This window comes from Sander vitreus, chromosome 7 (genome assembly GCF_031162955.1).
Source record: "Sander vitreus isolate 19-12246 chromosome 7, sanVit1, whole genome shotgun sequence".
Classification (NCBI taxonomy): domain Eukaryota; kingdom Metazoa; phylum Chordata; class Actinopteri; order Perciformes; family Percidae; genus Sander; species Sander vitreus.
In genome coordinates, this window is record NC_135861.1 from 2,165,315 (window position 1) to 2,188,330 (window position 23,016).

The 23,016-nt window shown below is 43.2% G+C and overlaps 1 protein-coding gene across 2 annotated transcripts; it reads right to left on the reverse strand.

Annotated features, from left to right (window-relative positions):
• Positions 1–835: 835 nt before the first annotated feature.
• Positions 836–22,156, reverse strand: rcc2 (regulator of chromosome condensation 2). 2 transcript variants are annotated; one of them, XM_078254165.1, is made up of 13 exons: positions 22,048–22,156; positions 18,985–19,199; positions 16,148–16,241; positions 12,120–12,263; positions 11,128–11,259; positions 10,318–10,406; positions 8,778–8,892; positions 7,712–7,878; positions 5,564–5,744; positions 3,483–3,588; positions 3,021–3,093; positions 2,829–2,906; positions 836–1,973 (listed from the first exon to the last, which is right to left on the reverse strand). In XM_078254165.1, exons 2-13 carry the CDS (start codon positions 19,183–19,185, stop codon positions 1,869–1,871), a joined length of 1,485 nt encoding a protein of 494 aa, XP_078110291.1. In that variant the 5' UTR covers positions 19,186–19,199; positions 22,048–22,156; the 3' UTR covers positions 836–1,868. The 2 variants fall into 2 exon arrangements, with proteins under 2 accessions (XP_078110291.1, XP_078110292.1); XM_078254166.1 differs by lacking the exon at positions 22,048–22,156 and adding an exon at positions 19,422–19,443.
• Between the last annotated feature and the right edge of the window lie 860 nt (positions 22,157–23,016).

A 23,016-nucleotide genomic window follows, 5' to 3' on the forward strand; every position in this document is an offset into this window, starting at 1 on the left:
TGTATGAACACCACTAACTAGTTTTACACTTATTTTTAAACAAAAAACCTTATTTATAGGAAACTATACCTAATCCTGGAGATAAAAAAAAAGCAGAAAGTATGAATTATTCAGACTAATAATAAAGGAAGGATAATCACAGAAAGGTATATGTCAAGTCAGGCAGGATACTGTTTTTTTTTTTTTTCCTAATGCTAAAAAATTGAACAAAAACACCCAAAATTCAATGAAAGAGATCCGATCTTTGTCGTACTCGCGAGGCGCGTTGTGTGGAATCATCCGTGTTATTTTGGGGTAATTACAGTTCGGTAGTAACAAAGAAACTCAGATTTCTGATATAGACATTTAGAAAACCTGAAGACAACACAAAGGTTAACCTTCCTGTTGTACTCGGGTCAAATCTGACCCGTTTTCAAAGTTTCTATATCACAACATTTGGGTTTCTTTTAACCAAATTGCCCAAAAGTAACACGGAAGGTTCCATGAAATGCTCTTCACAAGTACAATTAAGGAGCAGTTTACTACTTTTATTACATTTTTGGTGTTAATTTCATAGATTTTGACAGTCTGATTATCCATCAACATACGTCCCTTTGATCTTAAATATTAGTCAAAATTATTCATACTTTCTGCTTTTTTAACTCCAAAGTTAGATATAAATGCATATAGGCTACATGAGGTGTATTGACCATAAATTCCAAAAACTGAGTGTAAAACTAGTGGTAAGTTGTAAAGGTATATTGTAAGTGTATACTGGTGACCTGCAAGGAAAAACAGGACGGTTAAAAGGAAATAATACAGATATAGAACATGTGGAGAAGTCAAGACAACAAACTCAATTCACATGAATCTTTATTTAACCATTTCAATGAAAAAAATGAACCCAGAGAAATATCACCATAAAAAAGAAAGCAGTACAGGTAGGAGGAAACCCCCCCTCTGCTGTTTTTAAAACGACATGCCTTCATTTCCAGACACCTTGATATATTTAGAGACAGTGCATTATCGGTTCTAAAAAGTTCTGACCTGCTTGTGAAACCGCTTTGAGCGTTGGAACAGTTATTACTCAAATTTGGAAAACAAGGAAAGACAAGACCTAGTGAGACAACAGTGATCTTGGAAGAACCGAGGTGTGCATCCTTGATGCAAACGCTGGAAAAAAAAAAAAAAAAAAAAAAGAGGAATGTAACCATCGAGTGAAGTGCACGAAACTCAGAAAAACAACGTTCCAAATCCTGATTGTAATCTGTGGCAGCTGCACACACGCGCACACACACACACACACACACCTTCTCATACTGCACTTAAATCAAAGTGATCAGCTGATCCTCCGAACAACACAAACACTTCCATACCCTGAACGTACACGTAGAAAAAGGCACAGGTATGGAGTATTGGTCTTTGAAAAACCCCCAGTAGGAAAAAGACCGAGGGTCCCGTTGTAGCACCCGTAAATGTCACAAACAACTTTATCATTTCATATACTGCAACAAAGAAAAAACAACTGAACAAAACATGAATGTTTGGCTGTATTACAAAATGGGAACGTTATTTTTATTTTATTTTTTTTTAATATAGGGAAGCACGACTCTACTACTACGTGGGAAGTGCTTTGAGCAAACTGCTGCACGTTTACTCGACGTGGGAAGTGAAGGTATCTTGCCGTACAAGGAATCTGTCCGTCTCCAGTCCCATTTTCTCAGGTTTTCAGTGTCCAAATTGGTGTAGAGCCAGTGTGCTGGTAGTTGAGATGTGTGGATATCCTTCCGAGCCTCAACCATCCCACTAGTACACCGGCAGTGACTGCCGAGCATCGCTGGTCTGCTTCGAGGGGAACAGAGGTTGAGGTGTTGCTGTCGGACGCCCGGTCAGATCGTCCGGGGGTTGTACTCGGGCAGCTTTTTCAGTTTCTCCTTCTCCTGCTCGGTGTCCTGTCTGGCAATCACCAGAGAGTGACAGTAGCCCATCACCACCTGCAAAAAAACACAACATGTCGCTTAGTGAGGTTTTTCACCTACCTCTGACAAAGCATCTCAAACACCAGGTCTGATAAAAATACACAGAGAGCTTTCAGATACACGCTTGGTTAACACTTTACTTGAAGGTATCTACATAAGAGTGACATGACACTGTCATGAACACATGAACTCTAACCATAACTTGTCATGACAAAAACCAAATGACACGTACTGACAGAAGTCATAAACGTTAATGACTTGTTAATGTTTATGACACGTTCATGACAGTGTCGTGTCACTCTTATGTAGATACCTTTAAGTAAAGTGTAACCAATGCTTGTATACGTGTGTGTTTGTGTGTGCGTGCATGTCTGCCTGCCTGTCTCTCTCCGTGCGCCTTATCGCCTGTCTGGCTGACACAGCTGAGAAGTCAAGACAGCCAGACATCACCATAAACCTAGGCGTTTTATTTTGAAATTTATTTTATTGTGTAAAGTATCCGGCTGTGCTGTGGCCTTCCTGTATGCGATTACCTGCCTTGCTGGACACATTCGCGCGCAGCTTGTGGCCGTAACAGAGGAGACGCCAAACAACTGATCGCAGCTGCGGATCGCAGACGCTATGCGCCTGAACGCAGCCGGACAGACTGGATAACATGGACGCTGAAATGAAAATAGCTTTGCTTCACGGGGCTTCGTGGCTATTCCGCGTGCAGTGTGTTCCCGTTGTTAATGTGGATGAAAAACCCAAAACGGAGAGAGAGAACAGTTGCGTTTTTTTGCTGGATGTCTCAGTGTGGACATTCTTTAAGTGGCGTGTGATGTAAGCTTCCCCCGTTGGGATCAGATCCCTCGACCGAGGTTCATTTACCTGCTCGATGTAGACGCCATCCAAGGTCTTGACCTCCTGGGCGGTGGTGGAGGATTTGGGTTTGTTGTCTCCGTATCCCTGAAGGACAAAACCAAAAACCACAATTAGCGGTGGGCTTCTGTCTCCATCGCCCGTTTTTAACATCTGTAAACGGTGTTGCATCATTTCCTGTAAAGAGGCGCCGGGTCTTACCAGCTCTCCAAACGTGGGCGAGGGGCCCCAGCTGATCATGCTCTCGTCTGCAGCGATGATGATGCTGGTCTTCCTGTTAAAACCCAAAAAAACACTCCGTCAAACTCCACACTCAGTTTATAAAACGTTAGAGATAGCAATCTATCTTTTGGTCGACAAAATGTCAGAGTTTAGTGGGGAAAAAACTAAGAAATTCAATTTAATATTGCAACAAGCAAACATTCACATCTGGGAATGTTTGTATTTGGCACCTAAAATATTACTTAATCACGTTACAGCCATGGAGCATTTTTTCTCATTTTCCTCTGATCTGTGAAATAAGCACGTGGCCCGTTTCACCTCCACCTCTCAAAGAACCGAGAATCGATAACAGGAATCGAAAAGAAGAATCAAAATTGGAATCAGAAATGTTAAAAGTCCAAACGATGCCCAATCCTACAACCGAGTAACGTCGGCACTCACCCACACGCCAAGCTGCGGATCTTCCAGCCACACAGATCCTGAACAACTTTGGGGTACATGGTGGACTCTCTGGAAGTGTTCGTCACGCCCCAGAAAAACAGGCCGCCTGCAAACACAACATGATCACACATCTGCAAGTACAGCGGCACACAAACGGCATTCATTTGCTGTCAGACATCTCTCTGACCTGACTTTATAGCCTGCATATATCAGCCAATCGGTAAATCATCTGTACGTATATGGGGCGGTCAATCGCTTCAAATATTTAGTCGATTATTTACACGATTGTCCATAGTTGACTCACATTTGTCTGTTCTGAATGGACTTTGAGGGCCATTAGGAGTTTGTATTGAGGCACACCGGACTAGGGCTGCACGATAGTTTGTTTCATCGTCAACATCGCAGGACGTTGCGATGTTTTTTTTTTTTACAGCAATTCCTTTAATCATGGTGCTTGCTGTCATGTTTGTAGCCATTCTAAGGTACCCCAGACACCACATGTAGATGACGGGGCTCGTAAGCCTGGCTGTCATCTAGCCAAGAATTATCAACAAGAGCTGCATGGCACGGGGCACAGCAACTGCACTTGACTGGCAGAGGACGTTGCGATGTTGACGCTAAAACCTTTTTGCTGCTTGACAGAAAAGCAAACTTTCACCTTTTACAGGATTGTTCCCCTTTAAGACAGCTGGCCATGTGGGCAGCGTGTGGCTGTGACGCAATGTTAAGGCCATTTCACGGTTGTGGGCAAACTCCACGCCGTCGCTCCTACGCCGTTGTGACCCTTTCGGAGTTCTGCGTCGGGGTTGAACGTGTTTCTTTGCATCGCAGTGCATTTCACCACCAGAACTCCGGGGGGGGGGGGTGGTTTCACTTGTGCGTCGGTATGTGCCTCGAGCCGGCGTGCGTGTGTGTGTGTGATAGAGCGAGGGAGAAAGTGAGAGTGTGACGTGCGTCGGTATGTGCCTCGAGCCGGCGTGTGCGTGCGTGATAGAGCGAGGGAGAAAGTGAGAGTGTGACGGCAATTGTCTTCAGAGTGAGTAGCAGTCTAGAGTCATAGTGAGAGAAACAGAGTGTCTCCCCTGTTCTTTCTGACCACGGTGGGACATCTGGAGCAGGAGAAGTTAACCCTCTCCTTGATTTCATGTTGTTGATGGAGAAGGAGAACCAGGAAATGAGTCGGGGGGGGGGAATGCAACGCTGCCAAGCCACGGCCGAGCCACGTGCGTGGCCACGACGTGTAGTTACATTTTTCGAGAGGTGCACATCAGGCTACGGCGTAGGGTCGGGTGTAGACACAGAGGGGTCTGACGGGGGTACGCCAACGATTCTACACACGACTATAAAACGGCCTTTAGTCCGACGGGGGGGGGGTTGTTATGGGAAGTGAAGCTCTCCGTGTGTAGGAAAGTACCGTAAGCGCCAGCTGCCGCTGACACAGTGATGCACATGCTTTTCCATGGGTAGTGAAACTACAGTAGTCAGTGTTTTATGGTCGCTGCAAAGACAAACTAAATCACCTGATTAATGCAACGTAATCACAACATCTCCTGATCATTTTTCACCGCAGAAAGCTGCTACCAGCCATGCTAAAGCTAATACAGTTAGCCTAAAGAAACAAGGCTGCGACGCTGGAAACGTAACACTAATCTACAACAGCAGTCTGTGTCTGATAGATGTCATTTACACGGTTTTAAGTGCTCTTGGATCCACAGTTTGTTGCTAGTGTGTGACATGCAGGCTCTGCATGGACAGCAAACAACCAATCACAATCAATGTTGATCAATTTATCAAAACAACCAAAGTAGGCCCCGCTAGTCGACCACAACCTGAAATTTGGAAGAGGCAACCTGCATGCATTATTAATATCATTCACTTTAGCCTGGATTGATAGTATATATGAATACAATGGTGTCATGTGAGTCAACCAGTGTATGTCTAATCTAATGTCCCTCTCCAAAATCACTTCAGAAGAGTAGTCACACCGCTTACCTTAATTGTGATCATTTTTAAAACCAGACAACAATGTAACAGAGCCTACTTGAGTCAGACCGTGTCCAGAAATCGGGCGCCCTTCTTACCCATTTCACTGACGGCGAAGGAACACTGGTAGCCCGTACAGATCTGACCGGCGCCGCGTCCAGGAAAGTCAAACAGTTTGACCAGCCGAGGAACCATCTCGTCCTTCGGCTCTGTGTGACCCAGACGCCCGTAACCACCGAAACCCCAGCTGAACACGCGCTTCTGGGAGTCCAGCACCAGCTGCAAAACCACAGACACACACAGTTTTAATGCTCCATCTTAAAAGGGTAACTTCCGTTTTTTTTCAACCTGGACCCTATGTTCCTATGTGTTTGTGTCTAAGTGACTGATGGGAACAACAATCTTTGACATTGGTCCAGTATTAAGAGATCGCTGCAGTTGGCAGCGGTGAAACAAGCTACAATGTAAGTTAACAGTAATTGTCCAGCTTGTGTTTACCTTCACAAAAGTGCTCGTTTAGCCGCTGACAGACTCAGATTCTTCTTCTAAGTGTCTGACAACATTATGGAAAGGATTTCTAAAAAGGAGGTTGACCTTTCTGTTAAGAGTGAGATCCTTTTTTTAACCATAAAAACATCTGCAAAATTGCGTTTGTTAAACCCACCAGACTCCATGTAAATAAACACTAATTTTAGCAACGTAAAATACACTTCATTCAAAGTCGACAGAAACAAAATAAAGCTATGAAGAGCCGTTTTGGGTCGTCTTTCCTCTTTTCCAACCATCACAACTCTAGTTTTGTTTGATATAAACACATAGTTTACTGATTTACATGTGAAAACATGTTGGCTCTATACACGCTAAAAGTATTGCTTTTTTGAATGGAGTCTGGTGGGTTTAGCGCCAGCGACTTCAGAGCCATTTCTGGTTAAACAGAAAGGTCTCAAAGAGGTTTTAAAGGTCTATCTCTGTAGGGATCCTTTCCATAATGTTGTCAGACACTTAGAATATTAATCTGAGCCGGTCAGCGGCAAAAACAGAACTTTCAGTGGACGTAAATTGACGATGCACATTTGCCCCGTAGGGTTACATTCAGGGCTTTAAATTGACACTTTCCAACCCGACAAATGCAGGTAAAAATTTACTTTGGCTGCCAACATTGTAAAGTTACGAGACAGTCTGTCCGGTGATAAATGAAGAAAATAATTCTGCTTCAGTTTAAATCGGCAGTTTGATTCAGTTTTGCCAGACTGGTCTGATTTCCACCAAGAAGTTTGGGCGTTTTTTTTTGTGTTTGGCTTGGAAACTGGCAAAACTGTTGCTGTAACTGTAAAGTACTAATCCTACATTTCCCATGAACACTATGTGGTGACGTGTCACACGACCGTCTGCTACGTGTCAGCGTGTGGTAAGGATTACGACCTACGCTGAAACGGAGAAGACGAACGGAACAAAACAAACCAGAGGATCTGAAATTAAAAGTTGGGTAGGAAAAAAACAACCAAACATGAGTAGGAAAGTAGGAAATCTGATTGGCTGGTAACTTTAAAAAAAACTAGTAGCCATGTTGACTGGTGAACAAAAAAGTTAATTTAAAGCCCTGATTACACTGCAGCCTGGTCTGTCTTTGGGTAAAAATGGGGTCCTTTAAGAGGACATGGCAGTTTGTAAACCGTGTGATATGACTTGGTTCTAATTGCACTCCGCGCGCTACGCTGGTCGCCGTAATGACGGCGCCGTTGATTACGGGAAGGTGTTTACGTAGGTGGAGCGTTCAATGCAGCAGGCTGAGAGGAAGTGGAAATGGAACTGGTGAGCAGAAAAAGTGTTGTTTGGCAGTACTTTCAGTCAAAAGAAGGCCATTCAAGTCCAGCTACATGTTCAATCTGCAATGCTGATTAGTCTGGTGGTGGCGAGGACCCTAAACAATACACAACATCACCGCTGTTACAACATCTGGTATGAAACATCTGGAAGAATACGAGCTGAGCATGAAGGAATCTACAGACAGCAGCCAGAATGCAGCAACTTCAGGTACGGCAAAGGAAGGACAGTCACAGCTAAAAACTTGTGTAAACCAGACGACCATTACCAGCTTATTACACTGCTGTGGACGTTGTTGACTTCATTGATGTGTTGACTGTGTTCATGGACTGAGGATGGGACGAGGATTCGGTATTCGGCCAAACCCCAAAAATCTGGATTCGCTGCATCCCTAAATTAAACCAATGAGAGCACTTTCTCACCGTGTGGTTGCAGCCGCAGGCCACATCTCGGACCACCACGTTGGGCACCGGCGTGACCTGGCCATCCTTGGACTTCTCGATGAAGATGGCGACGCGGCGAGGGATGAGTTCACAGTCAAACTCGATGCGCTGGGCGCGGGCTATGAACTTCCCGTCACTGTTGTGACCTGCGATATGAGAGAGAGAGAGAGAGAGAGAGAGAGAGAGAGAGAGAGAGAGTGAGTGATTTAGGGCTGGGCAATATGGAGAAAAATCACACATCGCGATATTCTTCACCAAATATCTCAATGACGATATTGTAGGGTTGTCAATTGGTGCTTTAGCAAAATATTTTCACGATGAGTTATGATAAATAATCACCAATAATGTGGATATAAACGTGGGTAAAGGCAAATAATAGAACAGCTACAGTATCTCACTAGGGTGAGTACACCCCCCATATTTTAGTAAATATTTATTTATATCTTTTAATGGGACAACACTGAAGAAATGACACTTTGCTCCAATGTAAAGTATTAAGTGTACAGCTTGTATAACAGTGTAAATGTGCTGTCCCCTCAAAATAGCTCAACACACAGCCATTAATGTCTAAACCGCTGACAACATAAGTCAGTACACCCCTATGTTAGATTCCATAGAGGCAGGCAGACTTTTATTTTGAAAGGCCAGTTATTTCATGGATCCAGGATACTATGATCCTGATAAAGTTCTCTTGGTCCCCACATCATCACATACCCTTCACCATACCCCCCCATCATCACATACCCTTCACCATACCCCCCCATCATCACATACCCTTCACCATACCTAGAGATTGCGATATAACAATATCCAAACAACAATATCTAGTCTCATATGTTGATATATTTGCCAGCCCTACTGTTAATACTTTTATACCTGGGATGAAAGAGAGAGACGTAAAACTCCACGTAAAAACCAAAAAGTAGCGATGTAGATGTAGCCGGAGTTACTTAAAACACACTTTAAAACAGAGCTGTCACATTAAAAAGAACAGATAAAATTATGCAAGTATGTATCTAGATGTGTGTGCCGGTTTTGAGCGTACCCAGCTGTCCGTACTCGGGGCAGCCGAAGGAGTACAGGTTTCCTTTGCAGTCCACCACCATGCTGAATTCGGCACCACAGGCCACCTTCACCAGCGGCTGGCCGTTGTAGCATATCTAGAGGGAGCGAGAGAGAAGGAAGACTATGAAGAAGCCACTCTAACATGCTTCCTACGAAGCATCCCATTGGTCAAGACCTTACATTTGGTGGCCAAAGTACATTTTTGGTGGCCCAAATGTTAACTTTTGAAAACAAAACAGAGAAGACGTTTAATGCAGCTGAACACAGCTGTATACCTGTTAACACTTCCACAAATAAAGAAACAGAATGAGAATATATAATGATGTATTCAAATTGAAAACTAAAGTTATTTGTAAACATTTATATTCTCTCTCAGTCTCTTCTTCAGTCTGTTAGGATCTGTTTTGTCCAGAAGTGCTCACAGAAGGGGTTGAGACCGTAAAACAAAGCAGGGAAAGAGAGGAGGGCTACGGGTGGGCTAAAGCTAACTCCTTATTGGCTAATCTCGTTCCACTTCAGGAAATGCCGCCAGGTGCATGTTTTTTTCGGTTTCCTTCTGCTTTCTTTGTGATGGAATTTTAAATTTGGTGGATTTATGGAGGACTATTGTTGAGTCTCGCACAACTATTTTGCAGCGGCTCTGTGCAGAGTTTAGCACCGCCCATGACGACTGTGATTGGTTTAAAGAAATGCCAATAAACCAGAGCACGTTTTCCTCCCATCCCTGGATGCTCTGTGACTAGCCAGACGCTCTTCATCGCGCTTTGGAGGAGGGTCTGGCAGAGAGACTACATTCTTCCCCCCCTCCCCCCCAACTCATTTCCTGGTTCTCCTTCTCCATCAACAACATGAAAACAAGGAGTGGGTTAACTGCTAGGTTCTCCTGCTCCAGATTTCCCACCGTGGTCAGAAAGAACAGAGGAGACACTTTGTTTCTCTCACTATGACTCTAGAGTCGGTACTCTCTCTGAAGATAATCAACGTCACTCTCACCACACACACACACCCCCCCCCCCTAACGTAGGCTACGGCGAAAGCTCTGCGTGGAGCCTCCCCAGAACCATAAATCACGCTTTAGACGTAGCCATATTTTCAAATCTCCAGTTGAAATTAGAAAAAGATTTATTGCCAGGCAAGCAGCCCATACCAGGAATTTGCCTCGGTTGAAGGTGCATACATAAAAAACATTTATACAATAATATGAAATAAACAAACACAAAAACAAATAACACTATATATAACATTAAGAAGAAAAAAGGAGGCTGTATGGCTTGACTGCAGGGTGCTAAAACGTTAGCTTTTAGCACTGCCTTAATGTTTGGCCTCATGGAATCTGTCTTATAGCTATTTCAAATTCTTAATTTTGCGATTCCGCCATGATTCTGTTCTCGCAGATATTATGGTGCTCTACGTTAATGCTGCCATCGGTCTGAGACTGGTCCCACGGGGCTAAACAACGTTTGTGGGGGAAACCCTGGAGTTTAGTTTAGTGTGTGCCAAGTGTGACAGTGATGGCGTACCGGTGCTGGGCTGAGGACTGCGTCGGTCTGGTTGCCTTGGCCGAGCTGGCCCAGCTTGTTCTCGCCAAAAGAGTACGCAGTGCCGTCCTCTGGGGAGAAAAGAATGGCATCAGCAAACACAGCAGCTTATCACATACTCACATTCTGTCTGTTAATTAAGATCTGGACCCAAAGGATATCGTGGAACAGGTTTCTTTGCCACGGCTGTTGATGCGTTTTCGTCTTTGTACTATGTGTCATTGTTGTCTAACTGTGTTTGAGCGGAGTTGCTCGGGAACGAAAAATAAATTTCGGTGTGAACTGACAATAAAGGATCGTATCGTTATTGGAAATACACAGAGCAACGGAAAGTTGATTACTTCTGCATTAAATGATTATGACCCCAGAGTATGCTGCACTCCAGCCAATGGCTACAACAGATTAGAGATGGTCCAATACCATTTTTTTCTTTCCGATACCGTATTGGCCGATACCGAGTACCGATCCGGTAAAAAAATACATATATTTTATCATGTTTTAACAGCTGTACACTCCCTGTATGGATGTGATATGATTGCTATCATCGTGTGGTCTGGCTCAGGTTAACTTCTTTGTAAAACATCTTTTATTGTCTAGTTTGACAGTCGGTCATAACGGAAAAAGAACAAAAATAAACTACTTTATAGTAGATTCTCTTCGGGTCTAAAATATGTGGTATCGGATCGGTGACTAAACTCCAGTACTACCGATACTGAGACCAGCGTTTTGGGCGGTATCAGAGGCTTTTCCGATACTGGTATCAGAAGATACTCACGTCGTGGCTCAGCCTACCTGTGAGTGCCAGGGTGTGATTGCGTCCACAGGCTGCAGCAACAATCACATGCTCCGCCAGCCCCTCGATTAACTTGGGAGCCTCCAGACGCTTGGTGTCTCCGTGTCCCAGCTGACCTTTTTCGTTGCGACCTGCAGAAGCCAGAAACCAAGAGCTCAGAGATGGGTGACTCACCCCGCTCCAGACTCAGACACGGACGACGTTTACATGCACATATTATTCCGGTTGTTGCCCTTATTCCCAAAAAGACAAAATTAGGACTAATCTGTTCACATGGCTAATGAAAGTGAATATTCCCCCTTACATTCAGCCGTGCAAAACAGGATTTTCCAAAGTTTTCCAGCAGTGGAGGACTTGTTGGACCGTGTGAACACAGCGTCCCTCTTTCATTCCTTCAACCAGCTTCTTGAAAAGGTCGGCGTTATGTTTGTACATATCCAAAAACCTGTTGATATCCACGTCTTTGATAATGTTTAACAATAGCTGTGTTTCTCGGTCTTTTCTTTTGGCCGTGCATCTTTACTGCAGCCCTGCAAACTGTTGGCTGCTTGGTTTGTGTACAGCAACCGTACCAACGCACAGAGCTGACCGTAAGCCTTAAACAGGCGAGAGGCCATAAACTGTCACAAACTGTAAAAGCCCTAATTGACACGTAGATTTTGAATGCGCTGTATGTCCAAAGAATGCCTCTAAAACCTGAATAATCATGGCATATCTCACGTCTTAAATCGGAAAATGCTATACTGGGAAAAAGGCCTTATTCTGAATATCCAAACGGAATATGCTGTTTACATGACCTGTATCAAATTTGTAATAATAGTGGAATATTAATGTGCATGTAAACATACTCAGTGTGACACAAACCTGTTCACAAATCCACGTCCTTACAGTCAGTAATCCCAGCTGTATTTCCTGGGTATAAACTCGTAACCTCACACAATATTTTAAAAACAGGAAGTTCATTTGCGCCCGAGTGCAGCTCGTCACTTACCCCAGCTCCACAGCTTGCCCTCGGTGGTCATGAGGAGACTGTGTGCGGCACAGGGACCAGACACCACACAGCTGACCTGAATATCATTCAGGCAGCCGTAGCGGTGAGGACCCCACAGATTCTGGCCCAGGTTGCGAAAAGCAGCTGGAAAACAGACACAGACCACCCATCATATGAATCATTAGGTTATCCATTTAATGACCACACACACACACTATCTTCCAACACCTGTCCCATGTTATTTTCTGCATCTTATTACATCCCTTGGCCACAAGACTTGTTTTCAGGATATCATATCCTGATGAACGTTAGTACTTTAAGCACACGTATTCTGCGTTATAATTCATCAAATCCCTCTTCATGTCAATAGTACCGTGATGAGCTGGTCGTTACTAGAACCAAGCTAGATCACTCAAACAATCACAAGATTAAGGCTACGTTCAGACTGCAGGCAAAAGTGGCCCAAATCTGATTTTTTTTTTGGGGTCAAGTGACCAGGTCAGACTTCTTCAGAAGTAGTGTGAACACTCAAATCAGATTTAGACCACTTCCCTATGTGGTCCTGAATCAGACCCAGGTCTGATTATTATCAACGCGGCCGCAGCGTGAACAACCAAGGAGGATTTGATGCGACTTTTACGTCAATCAACATCGACATTTGTCACAATTATGCTCCGGCGGGAGTCAGTCCTAGACACAGACAGTAACATTAAAAACTAGACTAGGCATCCAAAAGTTTTGAATACACTGCATCTCTGTGAAGTTATTCACAACGCAGTCCCACCACTCCTGGCTTCATCTCTGCCTCCACACAGACCTCTGTAGTTAATTTGCAGCCCGTAAAAGGCCAAAATAACCAACTTGTCTCTCTCTCTCTTCATTCTCCTCCTCCTCAGCACCTGCTCATTAATGTTACGGCTGCCATTACACAAACACTTTGAAATGAAAGTGAAAGTGCTGACTTTCCTCCATAACCTCCCTAATGTTAGTGCAACAGCTGCTGCGCCTGATGTCATTGTTCTTTTAAAAATGTAAAAGCTCAATGGTGTTTTAAGCCCCCAACGTCTCCTTCCAGGCAGCGCTGCGACCGTTGACTTCAAGGCACCTAACCCTAACCACTGCCTAATCCTAGTGCCTTCCAGGCAGCAACGTTGGGGGCTTAAAACACCGATAAACGTGCTGCGTCTGATGTCATTGTTCTTGTTCTTTTGCACATGCGGGTCAGTTCGAAACTGCAAATGGTTCACGCTGGAATCTGATATAGGCCACATTTTAAAAAGGTAATGTGAACAGACAAGCAAAAAAAAAACGTAATTAAGCATTAAGACTTCAAGTCTACTAAGTCTCCATTTATTTGAAAACGAAGGCGGTTCAAATCAAGACAAACTACTGCTACACTTCCACAAGAAGTGCTGAACATACCCAACTAAACCTTTATATGCAAGCACACTACAAAATAATGCTTTTAATGTGTTTTGGTGCTCTGGTAGCCCATCCAGAGATAGTCTTTGTCTATGCAGCTGCTCCGGCTGACCCCCCCCCCCCAGTCTCAACAAAGCGTTATCAGCGCGTACCAGAGAGGCGAGGCGAGGGTGGAACAAGACACAACACGCATACATATGAATAGACATTACTGTCACAATCAATTAATGGGATCTCACCGGCTTTAGTCCATATGTGGCTTGTGCATCCCAAAGAAAGAGACACACGTACACCTAACATGTGGTCTTCCTGAAGTAGGGCTAGGCAATATATCGATATTATATCGATATGTGAGGCTAGATATTGTCTTAAATGTTGGATATCGACATCCTGATATGACACAAGTGTTGTCTTTTCTTGGTTTTAAAGGCTGCATTACAGTAGAGTGATGAACACACCAGACTGTTGTAGCTGTTCTATTATTTACCTTCACCCACATAGTTATTATATCAACATAACTGATGATTATTTATCAAAAATCTCACTGTGTGCACATTTTGTGAAAGCACCAATTGTCAAAAGGAGCCAGTTGAGGTGGTTCAGGCATCTGGTAAGGATGCCCCCTGGGCGCCTCCCTAGGGAGGTGTTCCAGGCACGTCCAGCTGGGAGGAGGCCTCGGGGGAGACCCAGGACTAGGTGGAGGGATTATATCTCCAACGTGGCCTGGGAACGCCTCGGGATCCCCCAGTCGGAGCTGGTTAATGTGGCTCGGGAAAGGGAAGTTTGGGGTCCCCTGCTGGAGCTGCTGCCCCCGCGACCTGATACCGGATAAGCGGACGAAGATGGATGGATGGATGGACCAATTGTCAACCCTACAATATCACCACGATCGAGGTATTTGGTCAAAAATATTGAGATATTTGATTTTCTCCGTATCGCCCAGCTCTACCCTGAAGCTTGATTTATGGTCCTGCATTGAATCTACACTGTAGGTGCGCAAGTAGGGACACGTAGATTAATACGGACCCTACGCTGTAGCCTGACGTACACGTCCACAGAAATGCACCTATACGTGGTCCGCTTGGTAGCTTGGTTAGCATTTGCCTCTACTCATTTCCGGGGTTTTCTTCTCCGTGAACAACGATAATGTCGAGGCCCTTTCGTCGCCACCGTTCTCACAGAGAATGAAGTAAATACGCCCCGCTCTGCCATTATTTCAGCTGCTTGTGGAAACCCAGCATCAGAAAGAAAGAGAACGACCCCTCCACTCTCTAACTGGAGCCAGACTGTCCTCATGTTGGGCCGGAAACTTCTGGTCAAAGAATGGAAAGCCCCTTCTGCACCAGCACTGGATTTGTGGGAAGCTGGCTGCCCTTGAACAACTGTCCTATAGGTTGCTTGACAAAGTGGAGGAGTACAACTTGAAATGGGGGAAGTATCACTCGTACACTTTGGACATTTAACGGCGTTCCCACTCATAAACATAGCATTTAACTAGAAAACATGACTGATACATTTTGATAGAATACTGTACCTACATATAGGCAAGGATGCAAACTCAAGGGCTCTGTGCATTATTTACTTTATCATTTTCTAAAATGTATTTATAGTTTAGTTTAATCTATGGTCACGCTATGTCTTCCTTTCATTCTATTTTGTTGTATGCGTACTGCTTCATTTTTGTGATGGATGTGTGTGTTTCCATTTTCTGAAAAAACAAACTGTTAATCATAAAAGGAAAGAAAGAGAACGAGTATTTCCTCGTTTATTGAAGGGGGGGCTTTGACAGGATGACTCGCACTGAACATCTTGTAAATCCCAACCACTCAATTACCATGTCACTTTCGTTAAAAGTGCTCATATTGTGCTTTTGGCTTTTCCCCTTTCCTTTATTGTGTTATATCTTTTTTGTGCATGTAATAGGCTTCTAAAGTAAAGAAGCCCAAAGTCCCCCCCCAAAGGGACTTACCATCTCCAACAGAAAACACTGTTCACAAACTGTTTTGGGCTCTGCACAGAGACCATGGTACCAAACGTGACAAACAAAACTCTGTATAGTTTCACGCAGTCACTGCACTGACTGTTGTTCGCCAAGAAATTGTTCCAGCATGCAACACCCTGTGAGACACGGTTGATTAACAGCGCGATACTGTAAAAAAAAAAAAAAAAAAGGTGACAGCTGCACTGGCTTTAAGTTAAGTTTCAAAATGTAAATCACAAAAAAAAAAGGCATTTCTTCTCACTGAAAAGGCTACACGTGGCTATACCATGCCGACGTCTTTCTTCTCTTGGATTTAGAGATGATAACAGCTAGGTCTCTGGGAATCGCTTTTGTATCCACGCAAAATTGGTATTGTAGCTGAAATTTCCCCAACCTCATTGACTGGACCTTGTGAATCGGGAAATCAGGAAATCATTGGAGATACCCGGCCCAAATAATAGCAATAAGTTCAGATGACTTTTATGATAGATATTTGATCATTGCTAGTGTGACAATCCATGCAGTAATAACGTTTGCAATCAACATTTGAGATGCAGACGCGTTAAACAAAGGCTGACGTTATCTGTCCTACTGTAGACCCGATTCAGCCAAAAAAAGATTCTACCTTGTTGTTTGGGCACCTCCTTTCTTCCAATCAAATCCCAGTTGGTTGCTCCAAAAATGAGCAGTTGACCTTTCACCTTTGGGCCCTCAAGTTTCTGTAGAAAAGGACAAAACGAGGTCAATGACATAAAAAGTGTTGCCTAAACTCAGAAAGCAAATCGTAGCTGGATCACAGCATCTGTGATTTGATCTAAAGAACATTCTGGCATTTGGGGAAAATAACACTGGTCATCCTGATTACACAGTTTGAAGACATGCATGTTTTTTGTTTATTTTCCCTCAACCAATGACTGATTTTTATCAATATACTGTGTGTAACTATCCTTCTGCATTCATATTTAAAGAATCCATCCTTGCAGACGGCCCTGTGGACATAAGTACGCGCTTGGAAGAAACTGTAAGTGTGCAGCAAAACTCATCCTGCGGAGAATATTCACTTTTATCAGAAAGCCGATAAAAGATGTTGAAGAACACTAAATCCCAAAAATGTCAAGGGTCAGACTGTCCTTCATCAAGAGGAAAACACTAAAACATAAATACATGCAGACATACGTGCAGATTTGAAAAAATAAGAGTAAACGACACTGACTGGTAGTTATCTAAAGGCGTTTTTCCATCACGTGATACCTGCTCACCTCTACTCGCCTTTTTTGGTTTTCCATTACGAAAAAAAGTACCTGGTACCTGCTAACAGGTACTTTTTTTAGTACCACCTCAGTCGAGGTTCCCAGCGAGCTGAGGCGAGCCGAAAAGGTGACGTGAAAGCGACAGACGGGGGTGTCCTGAACAAACCCGCTATCTTTAACTAGTTCAGCCAGCTGTTTTATTTTTTGCTGCCTCCAGCTTCATTTGAAACTAAATGTGTCTTCTGGCAACAACAACACACCGTCCACGTTCTGTGTGTCGCGTTAGGTCACGGCAGTTTCCTGCGGCGCCGCTTGTTTTACAGTTCTGCGGAGGCTCCAGGCAGAGCTTTCACCGTAGCCACGTACACACACACACACACACACACACACGGCCGGCTCGACGCACGCACCAGCGCACACGTATAAACATCAGGCCACTTACATAGTATACGGAGAAAGCTCTGCGTGGAGCCTCCACAGAACTGTAAAACTAGCTCAAGTGGCCTGATGTTTATACTTGTGTGCTGGTGTTTGTGTCGAGCCGGCATATAACGACCAGCCACGCTGAGGCGGTACTAACGTCTGCAGTGGACGCACAGTGTGTCGAGGCGAGGCGAGCAGGTACCACGTAATGGAAAAACGCCATAAGTAAGGTGGTACTAATTCAATATTCTGAGTTTACGAGCTACACGTTTGTTCTTTCTTTTCTATCAAAGGGAAATGAAACACACACTTTCCACCTCTGCATTTGGTTTATTTGTCGACTTTTCTGTCCCAGGGAACTTTCTCAAGATGTGTAAATAGACACGTAATAGTCTTGAGAAACGTCGACAAATAAACAAAATGCAGACGTGAAAAGTGTGTGCAGGAATTGGGTTTTTTCTCTTTTTTTTTTAAATATGGATCTTCGGCAGATTTAATTCCCGGCACCGCAAAGGAGACTAAGCAAGTGGTGTGCATGTTGCAGACTATTCATCTTTTTTTCCTCCCCATCAACTCATTTTCTGGAAGTAATAGTTATACATAAACAGGGTTTCTACGGGTCTTACCAAGTCAAATATAAGACTTTTTAAAAAGACCTACAGTATATCACAACTTCAAAAAGAAAGTCAGATGTCAGAGACCGGAAACATCGTCCGAAAACAATTCCCCGATTTCCTCGTTGGCATTTTAGGACGGGTGTCTAGATTGGCTGCAAACAAAGTTGCATGTTGGTCTCATTTGTAGTCATAATACAGCGAATTATATTTGGACAAGCGAAAGACAGAACTACAACACCACAGAATAAAAAACTAACGTAACGTGCTGCGGGAACCTTTCACTGAGCATTAGACACTGCGTTACATTGATGTAGGAAAATTAAGACCTGTTGAAAATTATTTAAGGCCTAGAACACAAAACTAGCCTGACAAGCCAGACCCACATCCAGATGTTGGGTCTGGGAACTCCCTATTGGCTGGGCTCAATCCGAGGGGCGGGATAAACGGTTGTCTGTCAAATTCCCTCTGCACGCAATAGGATAGCTCTACAACCAATCAGAGCAACGCTAGTTGATAGATTTCTTTTTAAAAGATAATTTTTTGGGGGCTTTTCCCTTTATTATAGTGACAGTGGATAGACAGGAAAGGGGGATGACACGCAGCAAATGGCCGCAGGTTGGATTTGAACCCGGGCCACTGCAAAGGACTCAGCCAACATGGGGCGCACGCTCCTATTGGGTGAGCTAGAGGTCACCCCGCTAGTTGATAGCGGAGGGAACACATCTTCCTTTTTTAAGAATGACTTCAGTGCCGTTCTTTGTTCTTTTCTCAAAGAAAAACTGAACTCCAAGTCTTCCAGAAGGCCGCTGTTCCCAGCAGCAGCAGCCATAAGCCCCGCCCACCGACTCTATACACGATGTGATTGGCCTGACTAGAGTTTGGTTTTTCCAGCTCGTAAGAGAGTTGCTAGACGACCCTGGCTGCAGATTACATTTGCTGCTGATAAGGTGGTCTAGATTTCTAGGCTAACACAATACTTCAGCGGATTTACGATTTTTTTTTAGGTTTAAAATGTTCATTTTGACCCCGCAGAAACCCTGATGAATGGGATGTCATATAATACAAACAAAGACAAAACAAAAAGATACACGTTTTAAATTACAAACACTGGTAGTTTTCCTAAAATAGCCAACTGGCAGCGTAAGTTTTAAAACAAAGTGCATCAAACCCACTATTTTCTCTTTGACGTCGTCTGCCACAGTGACGGGCTGGAGACCAGACTTGGCGGCGAGCTTTCCCGGTTTCTTGTTGTTTTCCTGTTCGTAATCAAACTCATCGTCGCTACTGAAGTCCCTCTCTTTCCTCTTGCCGCTGGCCCTCTTCTTCTTCACCCCACCGTTCCCTGAGACGTCGGTCACCTTCGTACGTGGCATGTTTCAATCCAAAGCTGTTTGTGGGAAGGAGTTTGTACAGAGAAAGACAACAGCAATATTATTAGGGCTGCGCGATATGAGGAAAACGTCAAATTGAGATTATTTTGACAGATGCGATATGATTCACGAGATTGGAGGGAATGATACATTTTTTTGGGTCATCATTCTCATTTTCATTCAAACACACATAAAAATGTACTATAGTCATGTAGTGTGATTTTTGCAAGAATCTGTACCAAACAAAAGGTGTTTTCTGTAGTCCGTAGGATGGGATTTGTAGTCCCAGGACGTCTCTGCTGCAACACAATACTTCATTCAGAACGGTTTGACACATATTGTGCCTTTAACAAATATTGCACCCCCCCCCCTGCCATTTGGATATTGCACTATTCCATATTGTGATTTCGATAAAATTGCGATTAATTGTCTCTTTCTCCTTTCTCTCAACTTTTCCGCCGTGTGTGGCGCGCTACTCTCGCACATGTAGGAACCTCGTGGATTAACCTGCAACATGTCAGCTGTTTGGAGACTCTTCAGCGTGTGTGCAGAAGATAACACGTTAGCAATATGCAACACCTGCAAGGAGAAAGTAGGGCGTGGAGGGACGACGCCAAAATCACATTTTTTTTAGTTGGATATCGGACGTGAAAAGAAGGAAATGGTTCTAACGTTGCTCTTTAGATGTGTGTGAATGTCCCACACCAGGAGTCATTTATATAGCTCTACTTTATAGTGGTCCATCATCTGTTCAACACATGTTCTATTAAAGAAAAGACTAGAAAGAAATAAATGTGTGTGTGTGCTGTAAAGAGGTTAGAAAAATGAAATCAGAATCGACCTAGAAGGTTGTAATCGGTGCATCTCTACTGAAAACGCCCCAAAAATAACCTTTAAAAAAATGGTGCAGCCCTAATTGTTATTGGCTGCAAACAGGAGACATTTGGGAGAGGAAGTCACTGAAAAAACTGTTATCTATCACGGTTAACCCCAACACACCCTCCCCCCTCTAAGAGGCTCCGACAGCTTCGATGTCGCACGGCCGCTACAGGAAACCATTCCTAGCACAGGAACTGTAACACTTCCATCACCGAGTGTTCAGTAAGAGTCATATACGTCCCAACACTGCACTAAGTGCAACTTGCAAACATCAGTTCTACTTACGTTTTAAGTAATACTATGTAAGTAGTTGTACATTTTTTATTCCCAACTTATAATATACGTTTGTACATTCTCCACTTAGTATTTTTCTATCTTGATTTCTGGAATATTTGTTCTTGTATTCTATCCTGTTTATTATTTCTTAGATTGTGTATGTGTGATGTGTGTCTGATAGGTGCTGTAGCGTCATTTCCCATTTTAGGATCAATAAAAATATATTGTGTAATTCAGACTAACTGTACTTGATAGAAGGGCTGCACGACATGAGGAAAATATGTAATATCGTTGTTAAATAACGCCGTAACGATAGTACTTGCGATAAATAAACCGATACGAGTGAACATTGAATTGAACATAAAGGAGGTACCGCTAAAAAAAAGAATGCTAGTTAGATTTTAAAGTGTAGTTTTCTACTGATATTTTCTTTCAACCAACACAAAAAACCTCCAAGTGCCTTTTTATGATGCGTGGCAGCCTTTCACCATGTGTTTATTACGCAAGTTGATATCACAATTTAAAAAAAAAAACGTGTTATTGCGCAGATCTACTTGAGAAAAAAATAAAGTATGGTTATTTCTCTGCATTTATGGTTTCCTTTTCCGCACTTTTGGTTCAACCTTCAACTAAAAAGGACAGATGTCCCAGTTTCTGCCTGTTATGGAAAACCAATTGTTTCTGATAAACTTCTGTTACCATTTTACTTTTTTTTAAATGCTAAATTCAAGTCAATTTAGCTCAAGAATCATTTAAGCAGGACTGCATGTCTAGTAAGTATGAATTATAGAAGCGTGTTTATAGAAAGGAACAATGAAGACAACGGAGGAGAAAAATCTAATGCGTTTGATGCGCTAAAATAAAAAGAACTAGCTGACTTTACATAAAATACGTAGCACGTCAAATAATACAGACAACTACTATGAACTCATAAACTCACACACACACGTGTAGTCTCTATGCGTTTACTGTTATTGTTGTGTATTTGAATAATAAAGTTTTGAAGACAAAAAAAGCGAGAACCTACTGTGCGTCTTTAAATGGACTAACGTTCAAAGAAGTAACGTAAGTTTTACGTTACTATACGTGATCCAAGCCTGGTTGCCTCTATTTTCAAGTACCAGTCATTAAAATTGAAAACGTGGCCACTTTTCTCAAATTACCTTCTTCAATGACAGTCAAATCATTAGTCAACGGAAACAAACTGCCAACTAAAACATGTACCGGTGTGCGTCTGGTAGCTAGCGTTAGCTGCTAGCTCCATTAGGCTAAGCAGCTAACGTTTACCACTGCCGTTCTTTGTTCACATAATGGTTAGGTAGCAAGCTAGCTGATGCGCTAACGTACCTAACACAAGTTACATAGTTAGCCGCTACACTAACATGCTAGGCAAAGTCTGTGTGTTACACAAAAAATAGCAAATTCTCAGAAACCCAGACTTAAATAAAGTTGCGCAAGAATTAATAATAGCTGACTGATAGGATTCATTAAGCTAACATCCCCCCCAGTTACTGTAGCTAAGCTAACAGGCAGTCTAAATAAAGACATGGAAACTAACGTTACATTAACGATGCTACGACAAAAACTTTTTCAATCTTTTCTTGAGTGGACACGTTTTAAGTTTAGCGTACGTAAGTTACAATGTCTGTGATTTCGAAAAAATATAATTGTAATTTCATAAAGCTACGGCTACGATAAATGTAACGTTACCGGTGATTTCCTGATTCAGCAGCTCTCTGGCCGTCTCCGGTTTGATTGATTTGAACAAAAGAAGCTGCAGTCTGCTTTCACACCACGTGGTTTGCATTAAGTATTCATACAGGAAACCAACCACTCACAACTGGACGCACAAACCATACATCCGTACGGCAGAAATCAGTCTTGTATAAAGTACTTGAGTAAAAGTACAAGTATCTTACCAGAAAATGACTTTGGTAGAAGTTAATAATAATAACAAGGTATACTTTATTAATCCCACAAAGGGATCACTCTGTTGTTGTTATTATACCCATTACACACAGGCCTGAATTACACACACATGCTCAGTACCTATAATACATGCACTAACAGAGAGATGTCAGAGTGAGGGAGCAGCCCATGGAGAGGCGCCTGAGCAGTTGGGGGGTTTGGTACCTTGCTCAAGAGCACCTTGGCAGTGCTCAGGCACCTTTCCAGCTATCTGTCCACCACCATACTTTGGTCCATATATCTGTCCACCACCATACTTTGGTCCATAGGGGGGACTTGAACCAGCAACCCTCCGGTTCCCAACCAGACTCCCTACTCCCTACTGACTGAGCTACTGCCAGTTTTATTCACAAAATGTAGGTTAGTGCAGTCAAAGTAAAGTTTCCAAAAATATAAATAGCCTAAAGAAGTAAAGTACAGATACGTGAAAATTCTAACTAAGTATTTATACTTCGTTACGATACAACACTGTGGACCCCAGGAAGAATAGTTGTTACTACTGTAACAACTAATGGGGACACTAAATAAAATATACACTGGTAGAAAAACTCAGGGCTATGACGCAGAAAGGCGAGTTAGACCCTTTTTAGGGGGGCTCAAGAGCGAGCTCCAGTTTTCCACTCGCAGATCAGTCTGGCATCTTGAGACAGAGAAAATTTGGAGCCGTTCGCCAAACGACCGACCAATCAGCGTTGGTGTTGAGGCGGGTTT

Excerpts from the sequence above, each read along its gene's own strand:
- rcc2 (XM_078254165.1), bottom strand. The coding sequence starts at position 19,185 with ATGCCACGTACGAAGGTGACCGACGTCTCAGGGAACGGTGGGGTGAAG. Across the intron at positions 12,264-16,147 it reads GGAGGTGCCCAAACAACAAG|CTGCTTTTCGCAACCTGGGC; the intron begins GTAGAATCTTTT and ends TCTGTTTTCCAG. Across the intron at positions 1,974-2,828 it reads ATGGCGTCTACATCGAGCAG|GTGGTGATGGGCTACTGTCA; the intron begins GTAAATGAACCT and ends GTTTTTTTGCAG.